This window comes from Dunckerocampus dactyliophorus, chromosome 3, assembly GCF_027744805.1.
Source record: "Dunckerocampus dactyliophorus isolate RoL2022-P2 chromosome 3, RoL_Ddac_1.1, whole genome shotgun sequence".
Lineage (NCBI taxonomy): Eukaryota > Metazoa > Chordata > Actinopteri > Syngnathiformes > Syngnathidae > Dunckerocampus > Dunckerocampus dactyliophorus.
Window position 1 is genome coordinate 28,254,498 of NC_072821.1, and position 18,808 is coordinate 28,273,305.

Consider the following 18,808-nt stretch of genomic DNA (forward strand, 5'->3'; position numbering starts at 1 on the left):
TTGACAATAATATCGTTTATCAGCAGTAATTTGTAGGACAATTATCATCCAGAAAAATGTGTTATTGTGACAGGCCTAGCTAGCTATTAGCATCAACATTTCAGCTTTTTCTTTCACATGATGTCTTATACTTGATTTATTCTATTTTTGCTTTTTTGTTGTTGTGGTTTAATTTTTTTTCTACAATTATTTCTACCATGCAGGCCAATAAATAAACAAGCCTGTTCAAGCATGTTCACAGACATCAGTCAAAAAATAATTTTCGTATGTGGAAACTTCAATATTGATCTTCTGATTCCTTACAAGAACAATGTAAGAGATTACTTCATAGACACAAGGTACAGTTTGAGTCTATATCCAAAAATCAGTAGACCAAGCAGAATAACAGACCACTGTGCCACCCTAATTGATAATACACACAATGCTCGCTTGACAAAGGACTTCTTCAGGGAGAATAACATCACTCTTTTGGACCATCCTGCATGTTCCCCTCATTTAAATCCCATAGAGAACATTTGGGGATGGATGGCAAGGGAAGTTTATAAAAATGGACATCAGTTCCAGACAGTTGATGCCCTTCATGAAGCCATCTTCACCACTTGGAGCAATGTTCCCACTAGCCTCCTGGAAACACTCACATCAAGCATGCCAAAACCCATTTTTGAAGTGATTAACAAGAACGGTGGAGCTACTCATTACTGAGTCCTACTGAGAACATTTTTCATTGTGGTTTGGAGAGTTTTTTGTTATTTTTTTGAGGGATGGTCTTAAACTTTTGATCAGCTGATAAACAGCCTATTTCAGTTTAATTGTTGTTTTCAATAAATTACTTTTTCAAAATGCTTTTTGTCTCACTCCCCCTTCTTGTTTTTACATATTGTAGTTTTACTTAAAACCTCATTAAGATCCAAATGTGCAAAATGCAAATTCTATCAATTTTTCAACTGGTCTAAAGATTTTGATCAGGAGTGTATATTCACTAATGACTTTGATAACAACACAACTAGTGGTCTGCTAATCTACGACATCAGCGACCATCTTCTAGCTTTAGAACTTACAACGAAAATTATCAACAAAGAAAGATGGAGGACAAAAAGACTTTGCAAAGACTACGTACAGAGGACAGTGTCAACGCTTTTCAGAAAGGTCTAGAAGAACAAAGATGGGAGAGGGTGTACAGTGCAAATGATGTGGATGAAGCATATGAACGCTTTCTAAACACTTATATGAAGCTTTATGATAAGAACCGTCCCTGGCGAGAAATGTCCAAGAAGCAAAAAAAAAAAAAAAAAATCAGCCATGGATGACAAAAGGACTAAAAAATGCCTGTAAAAAGAAAAATACGTTAAATAGTAAATTTATCATTCAACAAACTACAGAAGCAGAAAAAACAACATAAAAAAATAAGCTAACAATCTTTACAGTGTGTAACAAAGAATATTACAGTCAATTACTAGACAAGAATAAAAACAACATTAAAGCAACTTGGGGCATTCTGAATAGTATTATAAGGAACAGTACTAAGAAAGCAGACTACCCTCATTATTTTATGGCTGAAAACGCCAATAGTGATATGAATGAGATAGTTGAAAAGTTTAATAACTATTTTGTAAATATTGGACCAAAACTGGTAGAAGAAATCCCAAAACTCTGGACAATGGAGGAATGGAATGAAACTATTGACAGGAATCCTAATTCCATGTTCCTCACTGACGTGACAAAAAAGTAAATCATTGATATTGTTAATAAAAAAATAAAAACATCAACTGATTGTAATGGAATCGAAATGGAAACGATAAAAAGGGTCCTCAACGAGATTGTAGAACCGCTGACGTACTTCAGTAACTTATCATTCCAGACTGGTAAATTTCCAAACAAAATGAAAACTGCAGTAGTTCCGATGTTCAAAAACGGAGACAAACATCAATTTACAAACTATCGATTTATTAATAAGAATGAATTACTCGCGGACAGCCAATAGGGATACAGAGTTAACATTTCAACCTCCATGGCACTGATCAAAATTACTGAGGAAATTACCAATGCTATAGACCGCAGAAAGTGTGCAGCTGCAGTATTTATGTGTCTAACAAAAACTTTCGATACAATTCATCACAACATCCCAATTACAAAATTAGAAGGGTACGAAATCAGAGGGTGAGTTTTGAATTGTGTCAAAAGTTACCTAGCAAATAGGAAGCCATATGTGAAGCTAGGAGAATACACATCTGCAAGTTTAAATATTACGTGCGGAGTAGTCAATACTGGGACCAAAACTGTTCAACTTATACATTAATGACATCTGTAAAGTGACGAAATACCTAAATTTATTATTATTTGCAGACAATATCACTGCTTTTTGATCTGGAGAAAGCACACAAGAGCTAATGAAAACAGTCACAGAGGAAATGACTATACTAAAAAGATGATTTGATAAGAATAGATGAGATTTGGTAATAGCAGAAAGGATGCGCAAATACAAATTGATGGTGTGGATATTGAAAGGGTGAAGGAAAATACATTTCGGGGGATCATAATAGATGAAATATAGAATTGAATAGATTGTCAGTACTCGCCTATTATTCCAACAAATGTTCTGTTAAGCCTATTTATTATTATTATTATTTATTATTATACTGATGATTGTATATGATTATTATTTATTATGACTGTGGAAAAACCATGACAATTACATGACCACATTGTGACATTACCTTATAATTTTCCTATGTATTAACGTTAACAAAGCGTAATTTGTACGGTATAATTTGTAAGGTATAATTAGATGCACCTGAGCTACATTTTTAGTGGCATAGGCTGTGAATACTTAGATTTATTATTCATGTCGTCTTTCTGGGGTGTCTATCAGCTACCCCTCACCTTTTCAGAGCGGTGAGCTGGAAGTGGTCCACACAGTAACGTAGGAAGGCCTTCAGGTCATCCTTGCTAATGCCTCCAATGGGGTTGATGTCAGCACTGGAACAGTCGTACTTCGTAAAATAGCCTGTCAGACTGAGAAGAAAAGTGTTCAGATAACAGGAGACTTTATGGAATGTTGCTGAGTAAGTGAATATTAATTAGTATTTTGGAATATGTCCAGTCCATCAATATTCTCTGATCACCATGTAAAGCCTGAAGGCTCCCACACAACAACGGTGTAACAAGCTAGTGTAAAGGCAGTCGTCATATATTTTTAAAGATCATTTGACACTTACAGTATACAATGTAAAGTGAAATGTGCTCCTTGCACTGAACTCCTGCCTGAGAATCCGTGGTCAGCAGCCAGGAACCAGCTCCATTTTTGTCCTAACCTTGCTCAAACTACTTGGCTTCAATCAACCCATCATGGATGTTTCAAAACAGAAGTTTCCTCAAATCGACCAACGTCACGGAACAAATTGTGCTTGGAGTTTGGACTTTGGAGGTTTTCCACTATGCAGAATTCAGAATGAGTTACCTCTCATCGACGTTGGCTGAGCCCAGCACCAACAACCCTCCTGCTTTTCCTCGAGTCCACAGACTCAGTTGGGCAAAGAGATAGGCCAGCACCATCCTGACCCTCGCCTACTGACACGGTGCATGTTGTGTAAGGACGTGTACAGATGTAACAGAATGAGAGAGAACTAATAAAACTGACCTGTACATTCTGCAAAGCCAAGTTTTCCCTGTGGCTTCCTCCACTGGCACGAAATGCAGGCCACCTCCCAGTGACCATCGAGAAGACACCCAGAATACCTTTCACTGCCATGTCGATGTTTACATTCATATGCGTGCTGAAAACCCAGAAAACTCATCATGGTTCATTTCCCAAATTAATACGAGTTCAATATGCCTCTATATGTCCATACAAGCAATACAGTATCTCCCTCGCCACTTCACGCTTCCAATTTCTATTTCATTTCAATCTCAGTTTTTCCAAAAATAATTCATATATCATGCTGTTTCTTTGGCCTATTACTGTATTATTCAAACATATCGAGATTCAAGAGTTTTATTGTCATATGCACAGTAAATCAGGTAGTTATAGTATGCAATGAAATTCTTATTCTGTTCATTCTCCCAAAAAAATGAATGAAAATGAATAAGAACAGAAGAAACATTAATACCAATAAAAGAAGAAACATTAATAACAATAAATTAAGCAACAACAGAAGAGACATTAATACAAATAAATAAATAAATAAAAGTGCTATGAGTGTGTGCGTGTGTTGCATGCGGCGTGTGTGAGTGCTTTGTTGAGAAGCCTGATGGCCTGTGGGTAAAAGCTGTTCGCCAGCCTTGTGGTCCTGGACTTCAAACTCCTGTAGCGTCTGCCTGACGGTAGGAGTGTGAATAATGAGTGTTGTGGATGTGTGCTGTCCTTGATGAGGTTGTGTGTTCTGCGTAGGACTCTAGATTTCTAAATGTCTTGCAGTGAGGGGAGGGCTGCCCCAACAATGTTCTGTGAGGTCTTGATCACCCGCTGGAGTGCCTTCCTATCACGTGTTGTACAGTTACCGTACCAAACAGTGATGGAGGCGGTAAGGACACTTTCGATAGTGCATCTGTAGAAGCAACTCAGGAATTTGGTGGACATGCCAAATTTCCTCAGTCTTCTCAGGAAGTACAGTCTCCTTTGGGACTTCTTGATGATTTGTTGGGTGTTGTGAGACCAGGTGAGGTCCTCGCTGATGTGTGTGCCAAGGAACTTGAAGGTTTTCACCCTCTCCACCTCAGTCTCATCAATAAACCTTTTCCCTTGTTCTTGGGTCGATGATCATCTCTTTAGTCTTATCTGTATTGAGAAGGAGATTGTTATCATGACACCAAGCTATGAGGTCCGCCACCTCTCTTCTGTATGATGTTTCAACACCACCAGTGATCAGTCCGATGACTGTAGTGTCATCCGCAAATTTAATCATGCTGGTGTTGTTCTGGGAGGCCATGCAATTGTAGGTGAAGAGCGGGTAGAGGAGAGGACTCAGCACACACCCCTGTGGGGTCCCAGTGCTCACAATTCTTGAGCTGGATGTGCGATTGTGGACTCTGACTGACTGGGGCCTGCCTGTTAGAAAGTTAAACACCCAGTTACAGAGGGAGGGAGACAGGCCAAGTGTGAGGAGCTTATCTGTGAGTTTGTGGGGGCTGACTGTATTAAAAGCAGAGCTATAGTCTATAAATAGCATTCTGACATATGTGTCCTGGCCCTGTAGGTGAGAAAGGGCTGTGTGGATGGCAGTGTTGACTGCATCATCCGTGGACCGGTTCTGGCAATATGCAAACTGTAGAGGGTCCACAGTTGCCGAGATGCTCTTTTTGATGTGGGTCATGACTATCCTTTCAAAGCACTTCATTACAATAGGAGTGAGTGCTATAGGGCGATAGTCATTCAAGCAGGTCACGTTGCTCTTCTTGGGTACGGGCACTATGGTGGTGGACTTAAAGCAGGTCGGTACAGATGCTTGTGCAAGCGACAGGTTAAATATGTCAGCAAGCACATCAGCTAGCTCTGATGAGCAAACCCGAAGTGTACGGCCTGAGATGTTGTCTGGGCCTCCTGCTTTTCGTGGGTTTGTTTTGTTCAGAACCCTGTGCACATCAGCTGATGTCACCATGAGAGGTGAGTCCTGTGTGCTCCCCATATGCATATTTAACCATAATTTGAAGCATTTCCAAACATAAAAATGGCAAAATTAAATAAAATATAAATATAAGTCCTTTAGAAGATGCATTCAAAGATGTTGTGATGATATGTAGTATTATACACTGGTCACTAGGTTTTCATTAATGTTACTGTAATGTTGGGTGAGACACACAAGCACCAGACTTGATCACCAGAACAACAGGTTTTTATTGCAGTTTTGAAAGATGTCACAAGGGACAATAATCCCGAACAAGACCTACTGTTGCGGCCGTAACCCACGCCAAATTTAAACTCAACTCTGAACCCTCGATGTCACTGAGCCTCCACTCATCTCCCCAAGCACCAGAACACATTTACAGCAACACACCTGAGTCTTATTATGTCTATTATATTGGGTAATAACAGTGTAAAGGTGAGTATTTCATGTCTAGAGAGCTCTAATAATGTTAAAAACTGCATTTAGAAGGTTGTAAACAGTTTGTGAAATACAAAAATATTCAATTTATAAATAAGGGGTCTGACTTTGTGGAAATTCACTTACAACAGTCGGGTCTGGAACCAGTTAACTACCATAAATGACTGTATTTGTTGACCCGTTACACATTTAAAGCAGAGCAAAGAGGATACATACCCTGCACACAGACATTTTTGTGTTTTTTCACGAGGAAGGACGTACATTGTACATCGTAACCATTCTACCTGAGAAAAAGAATGTTATTTAGACATGCACAATTGTTGTATACACTGCTGCTGCTCATTCACACTGCCTGGTATAAATATGTCATTATATCTGTATTTTTATACTTATATTCTTGTGTACTTTTACTGAAAACCAGTGCTTCTCAAATACCTTCTTAAACTTTTTTTTAGTATTTATAAATTGAATATATTCATGTTTAGAGGATAGAAAACCTGTTTACAAACTTCTAAATACCGGTTTTGAACATTATTAGAGCCCGCTCGACATGAAATGACACCCCTATGGTCACCTTTGTACTTGTGTTAACAATATAGTAGACACAATAAGAGAAAATAAGATATATAAGACAAAAATAAGACTAATATAGACTTACACCACTGATCTGTACTTAAAAAATCTGGATACACCATACGTCGCCCGCGCCCATGCAAGCCGCTGAAGCCACAGAGAGGCCATCTTACCACTCACATCTCGTACGTAGCAGACTACATTGGCACAGCGTAATAGTGTACAAAGCACATAAAGAGGCTCGCAGAACATCTATATTTTAAATTAAAAAGCGGGGAGATTCTCCCATTCCTTCAAGTAACGCAACCTTCGTCCCTTAAAAACGATTTGATACGTTATTCTCTATCTTTTGGCTATATTAAATGTACTTTTCCCCTTCCAATTCTCATTGCCTTTGGGACAAAATTCTACTCTGCACCCTGGCTCAGCACTCCCCTATAGCAATGCATAGTTTTACTCCTCTGGAAAGAGATTTTAATTTTAACTGCTTATCCCATCCCTTTTTTCCACTAAAATCCATGGTCATGATCCTTTACTTTTTTTCCCCTACTTTCATACAATTCACTATGCTCTCATCTGTACAAAATATGAATCATAAAAGAGAGTGACTTTGGACAAGTTTTAAAATCATTTAACATTTTGCAGATTTTTTTTCCCTGATTTTTTTTGTTTGTGTTATGAAATAGAAATAACATCTTTTCTGATATAGAAATATATTTTAACAAAAACCACAGGAATAATATGTAATATAATATGCAATAATATATAAACATTATTCATATTCATTTTAAATTCGGGTAAACCCCCCCCAAAACGTATTTTTTTATATTTGCAAGCAACCGCAAATTATTTAGTAGTCTAGTGGCGGTTGTTTGTTTACATTTCCCCCACGGCCTCCTATGTAAAGCCGTTATGACTCAGGTATGGTTTGATAGTCAGAATTTTTAAAAATGATCATACCCGAGTCCTTATGACTAAGCTCAAGCACTAAATGCAAGGTTAGTCTGAAGACTAACCTTGCATTTAGTGTGAGTGGGTAACAAACTAACAAGAGACTTAACAACTCACAAGTACTCACATACTGTAAGTCATTGTCCGAGAAGTGTTTCTTGTGAGGGGTGATATGGCGGCCGCGTGGCTTCACAAGTCATTGACCAATGGTCTATCCAGATTCTTTAAGTACAGATCAGTGACTCACACGATAGCATTGAGAAAGTTCCTTGTTGTTGCTCTTGTCTTACTTCCTGTTCTGTACTTCCTGCCATGGCTATTGCCTCATCAATGGAACTTTACTGACACTTAGTGGCCAGTGCAGAATACTACATATTATCACAACATCTTTGAATGCATCTTTGGAATGCCTTATATTTGTATTTTATTTCATTTAGCCACTTTTATGCTTGACAATGCTTCAGTTAGGCAAAAGATATGTATAATTATTATTATTATTACTTTTTTAACTAATAATAGGCTGTATTCAACCACAAAACAGCATGATTTATTAATTAATCAATTGAAAACCGTTAGTGATGCTGCAAAATTTCAAGTGCAAAGTGGCGTGAGATTACTGTATATCACTGGCAAGTCTCTAGTTTTAGAAACAGTTGGATGTGCAAATGGTTCAAGACTTAAAGTATTTGGAAATACAGTTGCCGGTGACAGGTTAGATGTTGAAGGATTTGAATAAAATAATTTCAAAAAGTTGGGCGGCCGGATTAAAAAGCCATAGTTTGTCCATGCGTGCCTAACGTGTGCTTGAGTACCCCTGAAAAATTACATCTATAATTATACACACAACATATGCTAAAACATGTGATCTTGCCTACCTGCCAATTTGACTGGCCAACTCTTTGGCACGGTTGCAAGTGTCATGTGATGAGTTTTCAGTGGCCATGTAGCAGGTGGTGAAGATATGACCACAAAGCTCCCTTGGCTGCTGAGGGAAGTAGGATTCCTCTCCAACTATCCTACGAACATCTTCCAGTACCTGCTTGCCTGAAAATGAAAGCAGTGTTTTATTGCTCAATACACAACATTAACGGTCCATCTGCAGGGATGCGCAAAGAGATGTGAAGAGTTATGAATTTATACATGTGCACTGAAAGAAAAGCTACTCACTGCCATTTGCTACAGCTTTGCAGACCAGCACACACATGGAGTAGACAATACAAGCTGTTGAGGAGCTGTCAACACCCCCACTTAGCGGCAACAGAAAGCCAGCCTGATGTGTGGATAAAATCATCATCGACTCTTAAAAACTCAAGAGGTTAGAAAAAGACACCTCCAAAATAAATATGATTTTTCTGTGCATGTACAAGGTTTCAAAGAAAAGAGGAGACTGATGGTTACTGTAAATGTGAAAATGTACATATCTACAAATGTACATATGTACATATCTTTACTACTGAATAAGAGTCAAGGAGGCTGCTTATTCAGCAAATTTTAGCGGTACAGTAGATCCCTGCTTCTGGCGGTCCTTATTATCCCAGACCACCCATGAACTGCAAAAAAACGTGAATAATTGAGATGCCCACAATGCCTATTTTTTTTTGCAAACATTGAGTGTGTATTGACCATATGGGGGGGGGCATGTGTTGAAAGTAGACATTTTTGTGTCCGTATCAATTACTCACGGTTTTTTGCCAAGTGCTGATGGTCCTGGGACCTTCCGGAAGGTAACCCCTGCAGAAGGCAGGGATCTACTGTACTGGGACGTGCCACTTTTAATATGTTAAGTAGCTTTAGTATCTTCACACAGTCACACAGTCAAATTGCTGGTTGATTCTTTGCACTTTGCTCACCTGTCCACTCCTCCTGAGGTAGTCCCACAGCCAGCAGGCCGGTCCAAGGCTAAACAACACAGGTGGCAAATTTAACAAAGGGTTTCTCTGAATAGCTGCAATACGCTACTAGTTTTTCTGTCCCTCAGTACCTGATCTCTTCCTCTGGTGTATGGAAGTTCCATGTTATTGGCCGGTGGGGGGCGAGCCAGACGTCATCATTACTGGATAGGGAAAAGTCTACTTTGATCCTACAGGAGGGTTTGGAGTCACTTCCCTGGAAAAGAAGCACCAAGGAAGGCAAGATGACTACATAAAAGAAAGCACCATGGAGTGTGTGCAACTGTAAGTAAAACAATCATCAATGCAATGACTCAAAAAATGACGCTGCAATCTATAGCATGCTACTTGCACCTAGACCTTTTGCCACCTGGTCATTTTGTCATCAACCTGCAAAACATGTCTTTTTAAAATAATGTAATTTCAGTTACATTTGAATTGATATGTTTGTCTCCTTTTATCAGGTTTTCATGTCTGGTGTTGAACATAATAACTGATTAACATTGTAATTGTTCTTCAGTAAAGGGGAATCTAATTTATTATGTCAAACATTATAACAGTGAAATGCGACCTGTTATTACGCACTGATATATATGGAGTATCAACCATTTGATGTGGCTCCATTGTTCACTATTACCAGTACAAAGGAAGCTAAATAGCTAGTCAACAAGAGCGGCTGTTGCTCACGCTCAGGAAAACACTGCCCCGTAGCCGTTTTTTGTAGACAATTGCAAGTCATGATGTCAGTACTCAGTTTTAATCTCATAAAATATCTCTCAATGCCACACACCACACATTTTTTTTCTATGCCGCTTAATCCTCATTAGGGTTGCGGGGGGAACACGCCACTACAAAACTAAATCCCACTTATTTGCCATATTTGAAGCTGTTTCAAAAAAGTAGCACAATAATGACTTTCCCTGGTAAGTAATTATATTTATGAGGGAGTCATTCCGTTACTAATTAAATTACTTTTTTCGGGAAAGTAAATTGTAACAATTGCTTTTTTTTTTTAAAAAGTAATTTGTCAAGCACTGCTCATAAGCCATCCTTTTCAGATTTACTTTACTATTCTTTTTTAAAATTATCTTCTTATATTATTGTTCTTATTGTTTGTGCGTAATACTCTATTTGTAATCATGTATTACTTTTCTTTTGTTTTCCTCTCTCTTTTATTCAAGACTTTTAGCATGCCTGGAGAGTTTGCTGAAAGTTTTAGTCATTATCAGTCGTGCTACAGTGTGTGTCACACTAAGAGTGGCAAGTACACGTTATTGAAAATGCTGACTCATGTCAGTTAAAGCAAAAACAGAAATAGTAAAGTAAAAGCAACAGATTTTGAAATGTTCAGAAAAGAAAATTCAGCGCTCCATTTTCAAACCACCCACTGTAATCTCGCATCGTATTTGGAGAGGAACAATATTTCCCCACAATGTCAGAATTTTTCAACCATGTCAGAATCATGCCATCAGCTTTCTGAGAAACACTGAAAACGTGAGAAATATAGGAGGCGTCACCATCTGCAGCTGACATAACTCTCCTCTGTAGCAGCGTACATCTTCAAGGTCCAAAGTGGCTGTAATCACTTCCTAAAAGTTCAACACAATGCAAAGAAAATTTTATACAAGCCATTTGAATGTGGAACATTTGCACTACAGGTTTTACAAATACAAGTATCATATAACCATCTAAATCCTAGGTCATACAGTACAAGCTCCTACGGCCGGTCAACGTGCAAAAAACACAAGAAACGCATGCAAGGCGCCCATGTGACATGCTTCGAGGGAAAGGCTTCTTGAGACGTCATCTGTACTTCTGTGAAGAAGGTGTTGGACGTTTCACTCCTCATCCGAAGAGCTTCGTCAGCGAACTAATAAGTGCTGGTAGCCTAGGCCTTAAGTACAGTAAGAGTGGGCGGAATTGGTGTGCCAACACCCTCCTTCTATTGGTTCCTCACACTAAGCCTGGGCGGAGTAGTGGTATAATCCTCTCCTGCTATTAGCGCCTCCGATAAAAGTGAAGTGTCGCTCCCTGAGTTGGGTATGAACGACTCTGATACTAGCTCGTTAGCATCTATTGTTCTGGCTCGGCCCTGGCTTCACCTCATTTGCAAGACTAAGAGCTGTGGGTTTTGGTCTCAGTAACCTGCTGAACACAGGGTCCAAATTAAACCTCAAACCACCATTCCGATTCAATGATGGGTTCTGTTGTTTGACAAAAATAGCTTCCTTTACTCCTCTTTCAAACCATCTGTTTTCTTTGGCCAAAATCTTTACATCGCTGTCCTCAAAAGAGTGATTGGTTGCTTTAAGGTGTAGATGTACTGCTGATTGAGGACCACTAGAATTGTCCCTGCGATGTTGATAAAGCCTTTTTTGGAGCATTTGCTTAGTTTCCCCAATGTAGTGCTCTCTGCATTCCTCATCTTTACAGTGGATGGAATAGACCACATTGCTTTGTTTCTGGTTTGGAGCCTTGTCTTTAGGATGCACTAATTTTTGTCTCAGGGTATTTACTGGTTTGAAATAGGTAGGAATTTTGTGTTGCCATAAGATCCTCTGGAGTTTTTCGGAGACCCCCGCTACATAAGGGACTACCACTCCTCTCCTTTTTGCTTCTGTGGGCTTTTGGGTTTCTTTCCCTACGCTCTTCTTTTGACATTTGTTAAAGGCCCACCGTGGGTACCCACAGGTTGAGAGCGCTCTCTGGACATGTTGTGTCTCCTTTTTCCTTCCCTCAGCACTAGTTGGTATTTGTTCCGCTCTATGTTGGAGGGTCCTTCACAGAAGTACAGATGACGTCTCATGAGGCCTTTCCCTCAATGGACAACTCCTGTACGACTGAGAGCCTACACAGACACATGTGACATGCTGACTTTTGAGCCGTAGACTGGCTGCAGACCGGCCACAGAGTTTGTACTGTATTTATGTATGTATTTTTTCAGGTTGGAAGACAAACATACGCACTTCGTACATCTTCATGTGTCGTCCGAACAGCTAACATGTGTCTTTTGTACACTGCTCAAAAAAATTAGAGGAACACTTGGAAAACACATCAGATCTAAACTGGGGGAAAAATGATCTTGAATATCTTTCCTGATAATAAGTAGGTGATGTATTAGTAACAAAATGATGCCACATAATTTGATAGAATGAAAATGATCACCCTATAGAGGGGGGAAATCAAAGACACCCCAAAAATGAAAGTGAAAAAATGATGCAGCACACTGGTCCATTGTGAGAAAGGGTGATGGGTTTGTGTTGTTCTGAACATTCATTTCCCAGGATACGAATGTGAGAAAGGGTTTGTGTTGTTCTGAATATTCACTTCCCACTGTATCTTGTTATTGTTATCTGCTGACCTTGCCTACCAGGTGCTTGTTATGTACTGAGGAAGACAGGACACTCATATAACCAAACTAGGTTGCCTGGCGCCTGTTTTGTTAAAAACAGTAACTCTGTGTGCGAATGCCTGAGTTTCGGGGCCGGCCACCCCGTTCTCACGCTCGCACGAACAGACTGGCATAAAGAGGGGTGAGCGAAAACACCTAGACGGAGTCTGCTGCGGGTTGTGATCGAACGCCCAGCCGACTGATGCGAACTCTTCCACGGGTGTTGGCTCTCCACTCTGTTGGCGTAGGTAAGAGGCTTTTTCGCTGCAATCATATATCTTGTGTGTTGATGCTTAAATAAATACGCCCTTATTTAGGCTAAAATACCTTGATGTGTCTGTGTCATTCTGTGTGCCGACTGAACACAATCCTCTAAAAATATTCTAAAACATCCATTTTGCTAAAATGTCATTGTAGCAACTCAAAATGATTCTCAGTAGTTTGTGTGGCCCCCACGTGCTTGTACGCATGCCTGACAACGTCGGGGCATGCTCCTAATGAGACTACGGATGGTGTCCTGGGGGATCTCCTCCCAGATCTGGACTAGGGCATCACTGTGGTACCTGGGCGCATGGAGAAGATTCCAGGAGACAGGTAGTTACTCCAGGAGAGCTGGACAGGGCCGTAGAAGGCCCTTCAACCCTCAGCAGGATCGGTATCTGCTCCTTTGTACAAGGAGGAACAGGATGAGCACTGCCAGAGCCCTACAAAATGACCTCCAGCAGGCCACTGGTGTGAATGTTTCTGACCAAACAATCAGAAACAGGCTCCATGAGGGTGGCCTGAGGGCCCGACGTCCTGTAGTGGGCCCTGTGCTCACTGCCCAGCACCGTAGAGCTCGATTGGCATTTGCCATAGACCACCAGAATTGGCAACTACACCACTGGTGCCCTGTGCTCTTCACTGATGAGAGCAAGTTTAACCTGAGCACATGCGACAGACGTGAAAGGGTCTGGAGATGCCGTGGAGAACGTTATGCTGCCTGCAACATCATTCAGCATGACCGGTTTGGTGGTGAGTCAGTGATGATCTGGGGAGGCATATCCCTGGAAGGACGCACAGACCTCTACAGGTTAGATAATGGCACCCTGACTGCTATTAGTTATCGGGATGAAATCCATGGACCCATTGTCAGAACCTCCGCTGGTGCAGTGGGACCTGGGTTCCTCCTGGTCCACGACAATGCCCGACCTCATGTGGCTAGTGTATGCAGGTAGTTCCTGGACGATGAAGGAATTGATACCATTGACTGGCCCCCACGTTCACCTGACCTAAACCCAATAGAACACCTCTGGGACATTATGTTTAGGTCCATCCGGCGTTGCCAGGTTGCTCCTCAGACTGTCCAGGAGCTCATTGATGCCCTGGTCCAGATCTGGGAGGAGATCCCAGATTCCCCCCTCTATAGGGTGATCATTTTCATTTCTATCAAATTATGTGGCATCATTTTGTTACTAATACATCACCCACTTATTATCAGGAAAGATATTCAAGATCATTTTTCCCCCAATTTAGATCTGATGTGTTTTCGACGTGTTCCTCTAATTTTTTTGAGCAGTATATATTTTTCTGGTGTCAGGTTTGGGCGACACGTACACCCCACATACGTAATTACGGTAGTGTGGTCAACGCACGTTCAGATATTTCGTACATCCTCCATGCAAGCTGAGATCATACTCCTTCATGGCCACCACAATTTATGTTCTCCAGGAAGAAAAAAAAAATGCAGTGCTTTGGGGAACACCAAAAATCACACGGCCAAAAAATCGTATGTCCAGTTGTGGACCTAGGCAACATTAAACACCAATTTCATTATTTTAATCAAAGTGATTTATTCTCCTCTTTTTTGGTTACCTTGTAATGAGAAAACTGTATTAACTAGGGCTGTCAAATGATAGTAATAATTGTAATCAAATTAATCACAGTTTTCAAATTATTGATTGATAATTAATCACCCCTTGCCACTATGTGTATATGCCCATTTTTGCTGAATTTTTAAATGAAACTTTTTATGATTAAGGGAGAAAAAAATCCCAACCTACATGGCCCTGTACGAAAAACTGATGCCCGAAAACATGGAACAGTGGTGAACCTTCCCAGGAGTGGGAATTACAGCACAGCGTCGGCTCATCCAAGAGGTCACAAAAGACCCCACAACAACCTTCAAAGATTTGCAGGCCTTGCTTGCCTCAGTTAGGTCAGTGTTCATGACTCCACCATAAAAAAGACACTGGGCAAAAACAGCCTACATGACAGAGTTCCAAGTTGAAAACCAACGCTGAACAAAAAGAACATTAAGGCTCAGCTCAATTTTGCCAGAAAACATCTTGATGATCCCAAAGACCTGAAAGAAAATACTCTGTGGTCTGACAAGACAAAAGTTGAACTTTTTGGAAGGTGTGTGTCCCATTACATCTAGCGTAAAAGTAACGCCGCATTTCAGAAAAAGAACATCATTCCAACAGTAAAATATGGTGGTGGTAGTGTGATGGTCTGCAGCTGTTTTGCTGCTTGGCTTTATAACCTTTTCCAGACTGATAGATCTCAATTAATCTCAGGTATATGTTTTAACAGAGGGGCAATCACATTTTCACACAGGGCCATGTAGGTTTGGATTAGTTTTCTCCCTTAATAATAAAAAGTTAAATTGAAAAACTGCATTTTGTGTTCAGTTGTATTGTCATTGACGAATATTTGAATTAGTTTGATGAGCTGACACGTTTAAGACCTGCAAGACATTACGGGCGTTGCAGCCATCTTGTTTACGTATGTGATCCACAGCGGATGAAGATGCAAGCGTCGCAGCCATCTTCATCACCTACACAACAATGGACAGGCGATAGTACACATTGATATAACGGGAGAAAAAGGAACACAGAGTGATTTGTGAGGTCTGATTTTTGTGAGGCATTTTTGTGATGCAAATGTATTACTCTTTTGAACGCATATTGTTTTGAGAAGCCAAACTCTTTACTTAAGTGGTCCCAGGAACTAACCGGAACTACATTCCTCATCACTGAAATCCAACCAGAACTAGGCCCACGGGACCATGTGGGGGCTAATTCACTGTTGATGCCCTACACTGCTGACGGGAATGTCATACAACACCTCATGTCAAAAAATCAGAACTATCCCTTTAATTCCACTCCTTAAATACAGCATCTTAGTTATCTCATGAGAGAAATAAGGAAGGTTCTTCTGATTGGAAGACTTACCACATCGTTCAAAGAGAACTGTGCTCCGTGTGCCACGATGTCCCCGTTGATGGCCACCATTGCACATCCGTCATAATACAGTCGGTCTCCATCACACCCCTTCTGATTTGCATACAGGTAGATACCTCCACTCTACATGAACAGTCAAAATATACTAGTACAGTGACACAAATGTATCAACCCAATCAATAAACCTTATTTTAACCCTTACATACTGTTCATATGGGGCTGGGGGCCATTTGCAGCCCCCGGCTGTTTTTCTATTGGCCAGCGGAACATTCTAAAAATATAATTGAACAAAAAAAATAAATAAATAAAAGAAAAGAAAAAATGGAAAAATCAGCAAGTCAAAATATTAAGAGAAATAGAGAAAAAGTCTGTGAGGGTCTGTTGTGGTTCTGCTTCATTTGGTGTTGTCACCTTTCGACCTCTGTTGTGCTTCCTTTTAGAGTCCTTTACTCCCTGAGTGAGCGGCGCCACGAGGCACACCTGGAGCCACTCTGCCATCAAGGGCTCTTAAGCCACCTGGCTGCAGGAGGACGACGTGGGATTGTTACTAACAATTGTCCGTAACAATAACAGTGTAATATTATGACGAAAAATAACGCCATTTTAGTTGCATAAAGTTAAAATATGAAAGAAAAAAAGACCTTATTTTTTTTTAAATCGTTCTATTATGAGAGCACACAAAACAATGAATAAAGTTGTAATTTTTTGAAAATTAGGTTGCGGAAAAAGTTATGTTACGAGAATAAAGTGAAAATATAATTGGAATAAAGTCAAACTATTATGAGAAGAAAATTGAAATAGTTGGAAAAATAAAACAGCAGAAATGCAAAAACAACTGTAAATTTACTGGAATAAAGAAGAGAAAAATTGAGAAAAAAGTAATAATTTTCCGTGAATAAACTCGTAACATTATAAAGAAAAATATCATCTAGTAGCATAATGTTGCAATATTAAAGAAAAAAATTTTTGTTTTAAGTCGTAATATGAGAATCAAAATAAAGTAATTTTTTGGAAAATTAAGATTGGTCAAAAAGTCAGATTACAAGAATAAAATCTAAATATTATGGGAATAAAATCATAAATATGAGAAGAAAATGTACTTGTCGAAAGCTGAAATATTTGGAAAATGTAAAAAAATTATTAAACGGCAAAAATTGATGCATGCCTTGCTTGTTATAAACTGGTATAAAATAAAACTTTTTTTCCTTGTGTATTGTCTTATTTGAGTGAGGGAGGCGTTTGGTTTGATGACTGTGTGTTGTGTGATGATGGCTGCAAAAGATGGCAAGCTATCTCGCTGCAAATAGAAATTGATATTATGTACAGCAGGGTCCCCAACCACCGGACTGCGGTCCGGTCGGAGTCCGTGGGCAGGGGACTGTGGAAAATTTTAAGGAGCAATTATTCAAAATACACTTTTAAAAAATTGTTTTGTAAATAAATACATTGAATTTTATGTAAATGCATATCAATTTTGAAAATAAAAGCTATTATTTTATCGGAAAAATAATATACTGTGTGCTCTGAGATTTGCTGGCGACCAGTCCAGTGTGTATCCCGCCTCTCGCCTGAAGTCAGCTGGGATGGGCTCCAGCATACCCGCGCGACCCCAGTGAGGATAAGCGTCATAGAAGATGGATGGATGGACACGTCAGCTCATTCTAAACTTTCAAGATCTTCTAAATCTTTTAATGCTGTCAAATGTCAAAACGAGTCACATTGTAAGAGTATGTAAGGGTTAAAGAGCTTGATGAAGATTGAATTAATCAAGAAACATATAATGCTTATGCAAAGTGTGATTCCAAATGTTTCGTTAGACAACTGTTGGACATGACCTACCTTGGTGGTTGCTGACTTGATCAAATTGATCCTCTGGACAGCTTTTCGAAGCGCATGGTGGCTTGCAGAAGAATTTGTAAAGATTTCAATCCCATCAAGGCCCATCTGGATATGAGGGCTGATTCAAAGAGTCCATAGTATTAAATCTTTAGCAATAACTACTACTAAAATGACAGACATTATTCATTTGCCTAGTTGTTTTACCTAGTGGGGTGCCACAGCTCTTCACACATTTCTGTACCAATACACGTATCCTTTGTGGAGAGCACACAGTCCCCAAATGGGACTGTATCCTGATGAACACAGGGGTAGACATTGGCATGACACTGAGAAGACAAAATCTCAATCACAGATTAACAGGATCATTTATATACCTGCCCTGTGACCAGCTGGATCATCCTGGGTAGGAAGTACTCCTCTACTTTCCTTGAAGACACAAGCAAAGAGTATTATGTCCATGTGTATGTTTTACAAAGCTGAGCATCTTTCCATTATGACACAGGCGCAAGTCTGCACCTGCAAGCTAGTTGTCACCAATACCTCATCAACATTCCCAAATCCAACAATCACATCTACAGTCATGGTCAGAACTTGACATACACTCTTCATGGGCATGTCATATTAACTTGGTGCCCTTAATGACTTATTTAAACTCCTCTTTTTCCATGTCCCAAGAACATGAAAAAAACCCTACCCTTACCCCTGGTCGCGGAACACTGAACCACCCATGCAAGGGTACTGGAGGGTGCATGGGAGTTTGCCCAACCCCATGTGCTTTGTGGAGTTGGAAAAGGCATTCAACAGTGTTCCTTGCGGTGCCCTGTGGGGGGGTGCTCCGAGTACGGTGTTGGTGGCATTATGTTATTGTGCAACCAGAGCAGGAGCCTGATTCGCATGGCCAGC

At 40.0% G+C, this 18,808-nt stretch overlaps 1 protein-coding gene across 8 annotated transcripts in view; it reads right to left on the reverse strand.

Annotated features, from left to right (window-relative positions):
• nadsyn1 (NAD synthetase 1) overlaps positions 1-18,808 on the reverse strand; it is a 52,375-nt gene that overhangs the window by 18,069 nt on the left and 15,498 nt on the right. For all 8 annotated transcript variants that reach the window (XM_054771155.1, XM_054771153.1, XM_054771158.1 and 5 more), the window contains 12 exons: positions 18,280-18,331; positions 18,110-18,198; positions 17,906-18,023; positions 16,058-16,189; positions 10,969-11,040; positions 9,544-9,668; positions 9,413-9,461; positions 8,730-8,832; positions 8,438-8,606; positions 3,638-3,773; positions 3,458-3,564; positions 2,881-3,012 (listed from right to left, as the gene is read on the reverse strand). In XM_054771155.1, coding sequence (XP_054627130.1) covers positions 2,881-3,012; positions 3,458-3,564; positions 3,638-3,773; positions 8,438-8,606; positions 8,730-8,832; positions 9,413-9,461; positions 9,544-9,668; positions 10,969-11,040; positions 16,058-16,189; positions 17,906-18,023; positions 18,110-18,198; positions 18,280-18,331 — 1,284 coding nt within the window. The remainder of the gene's footprint in view (positions 1-2,880; positions 3,013-3,457; positions 3,565-3,637; positions 3,774-8,437; positions 8,607-8,729; positions 8,833-9,412; positions 9,462-9,543; positions 9,669-10,968; positions 11,041-16,057; positions 16,190-17,905; positions 18,024-18,109; positions 18,199-18,279; positions 18,332-18,808) is intronic.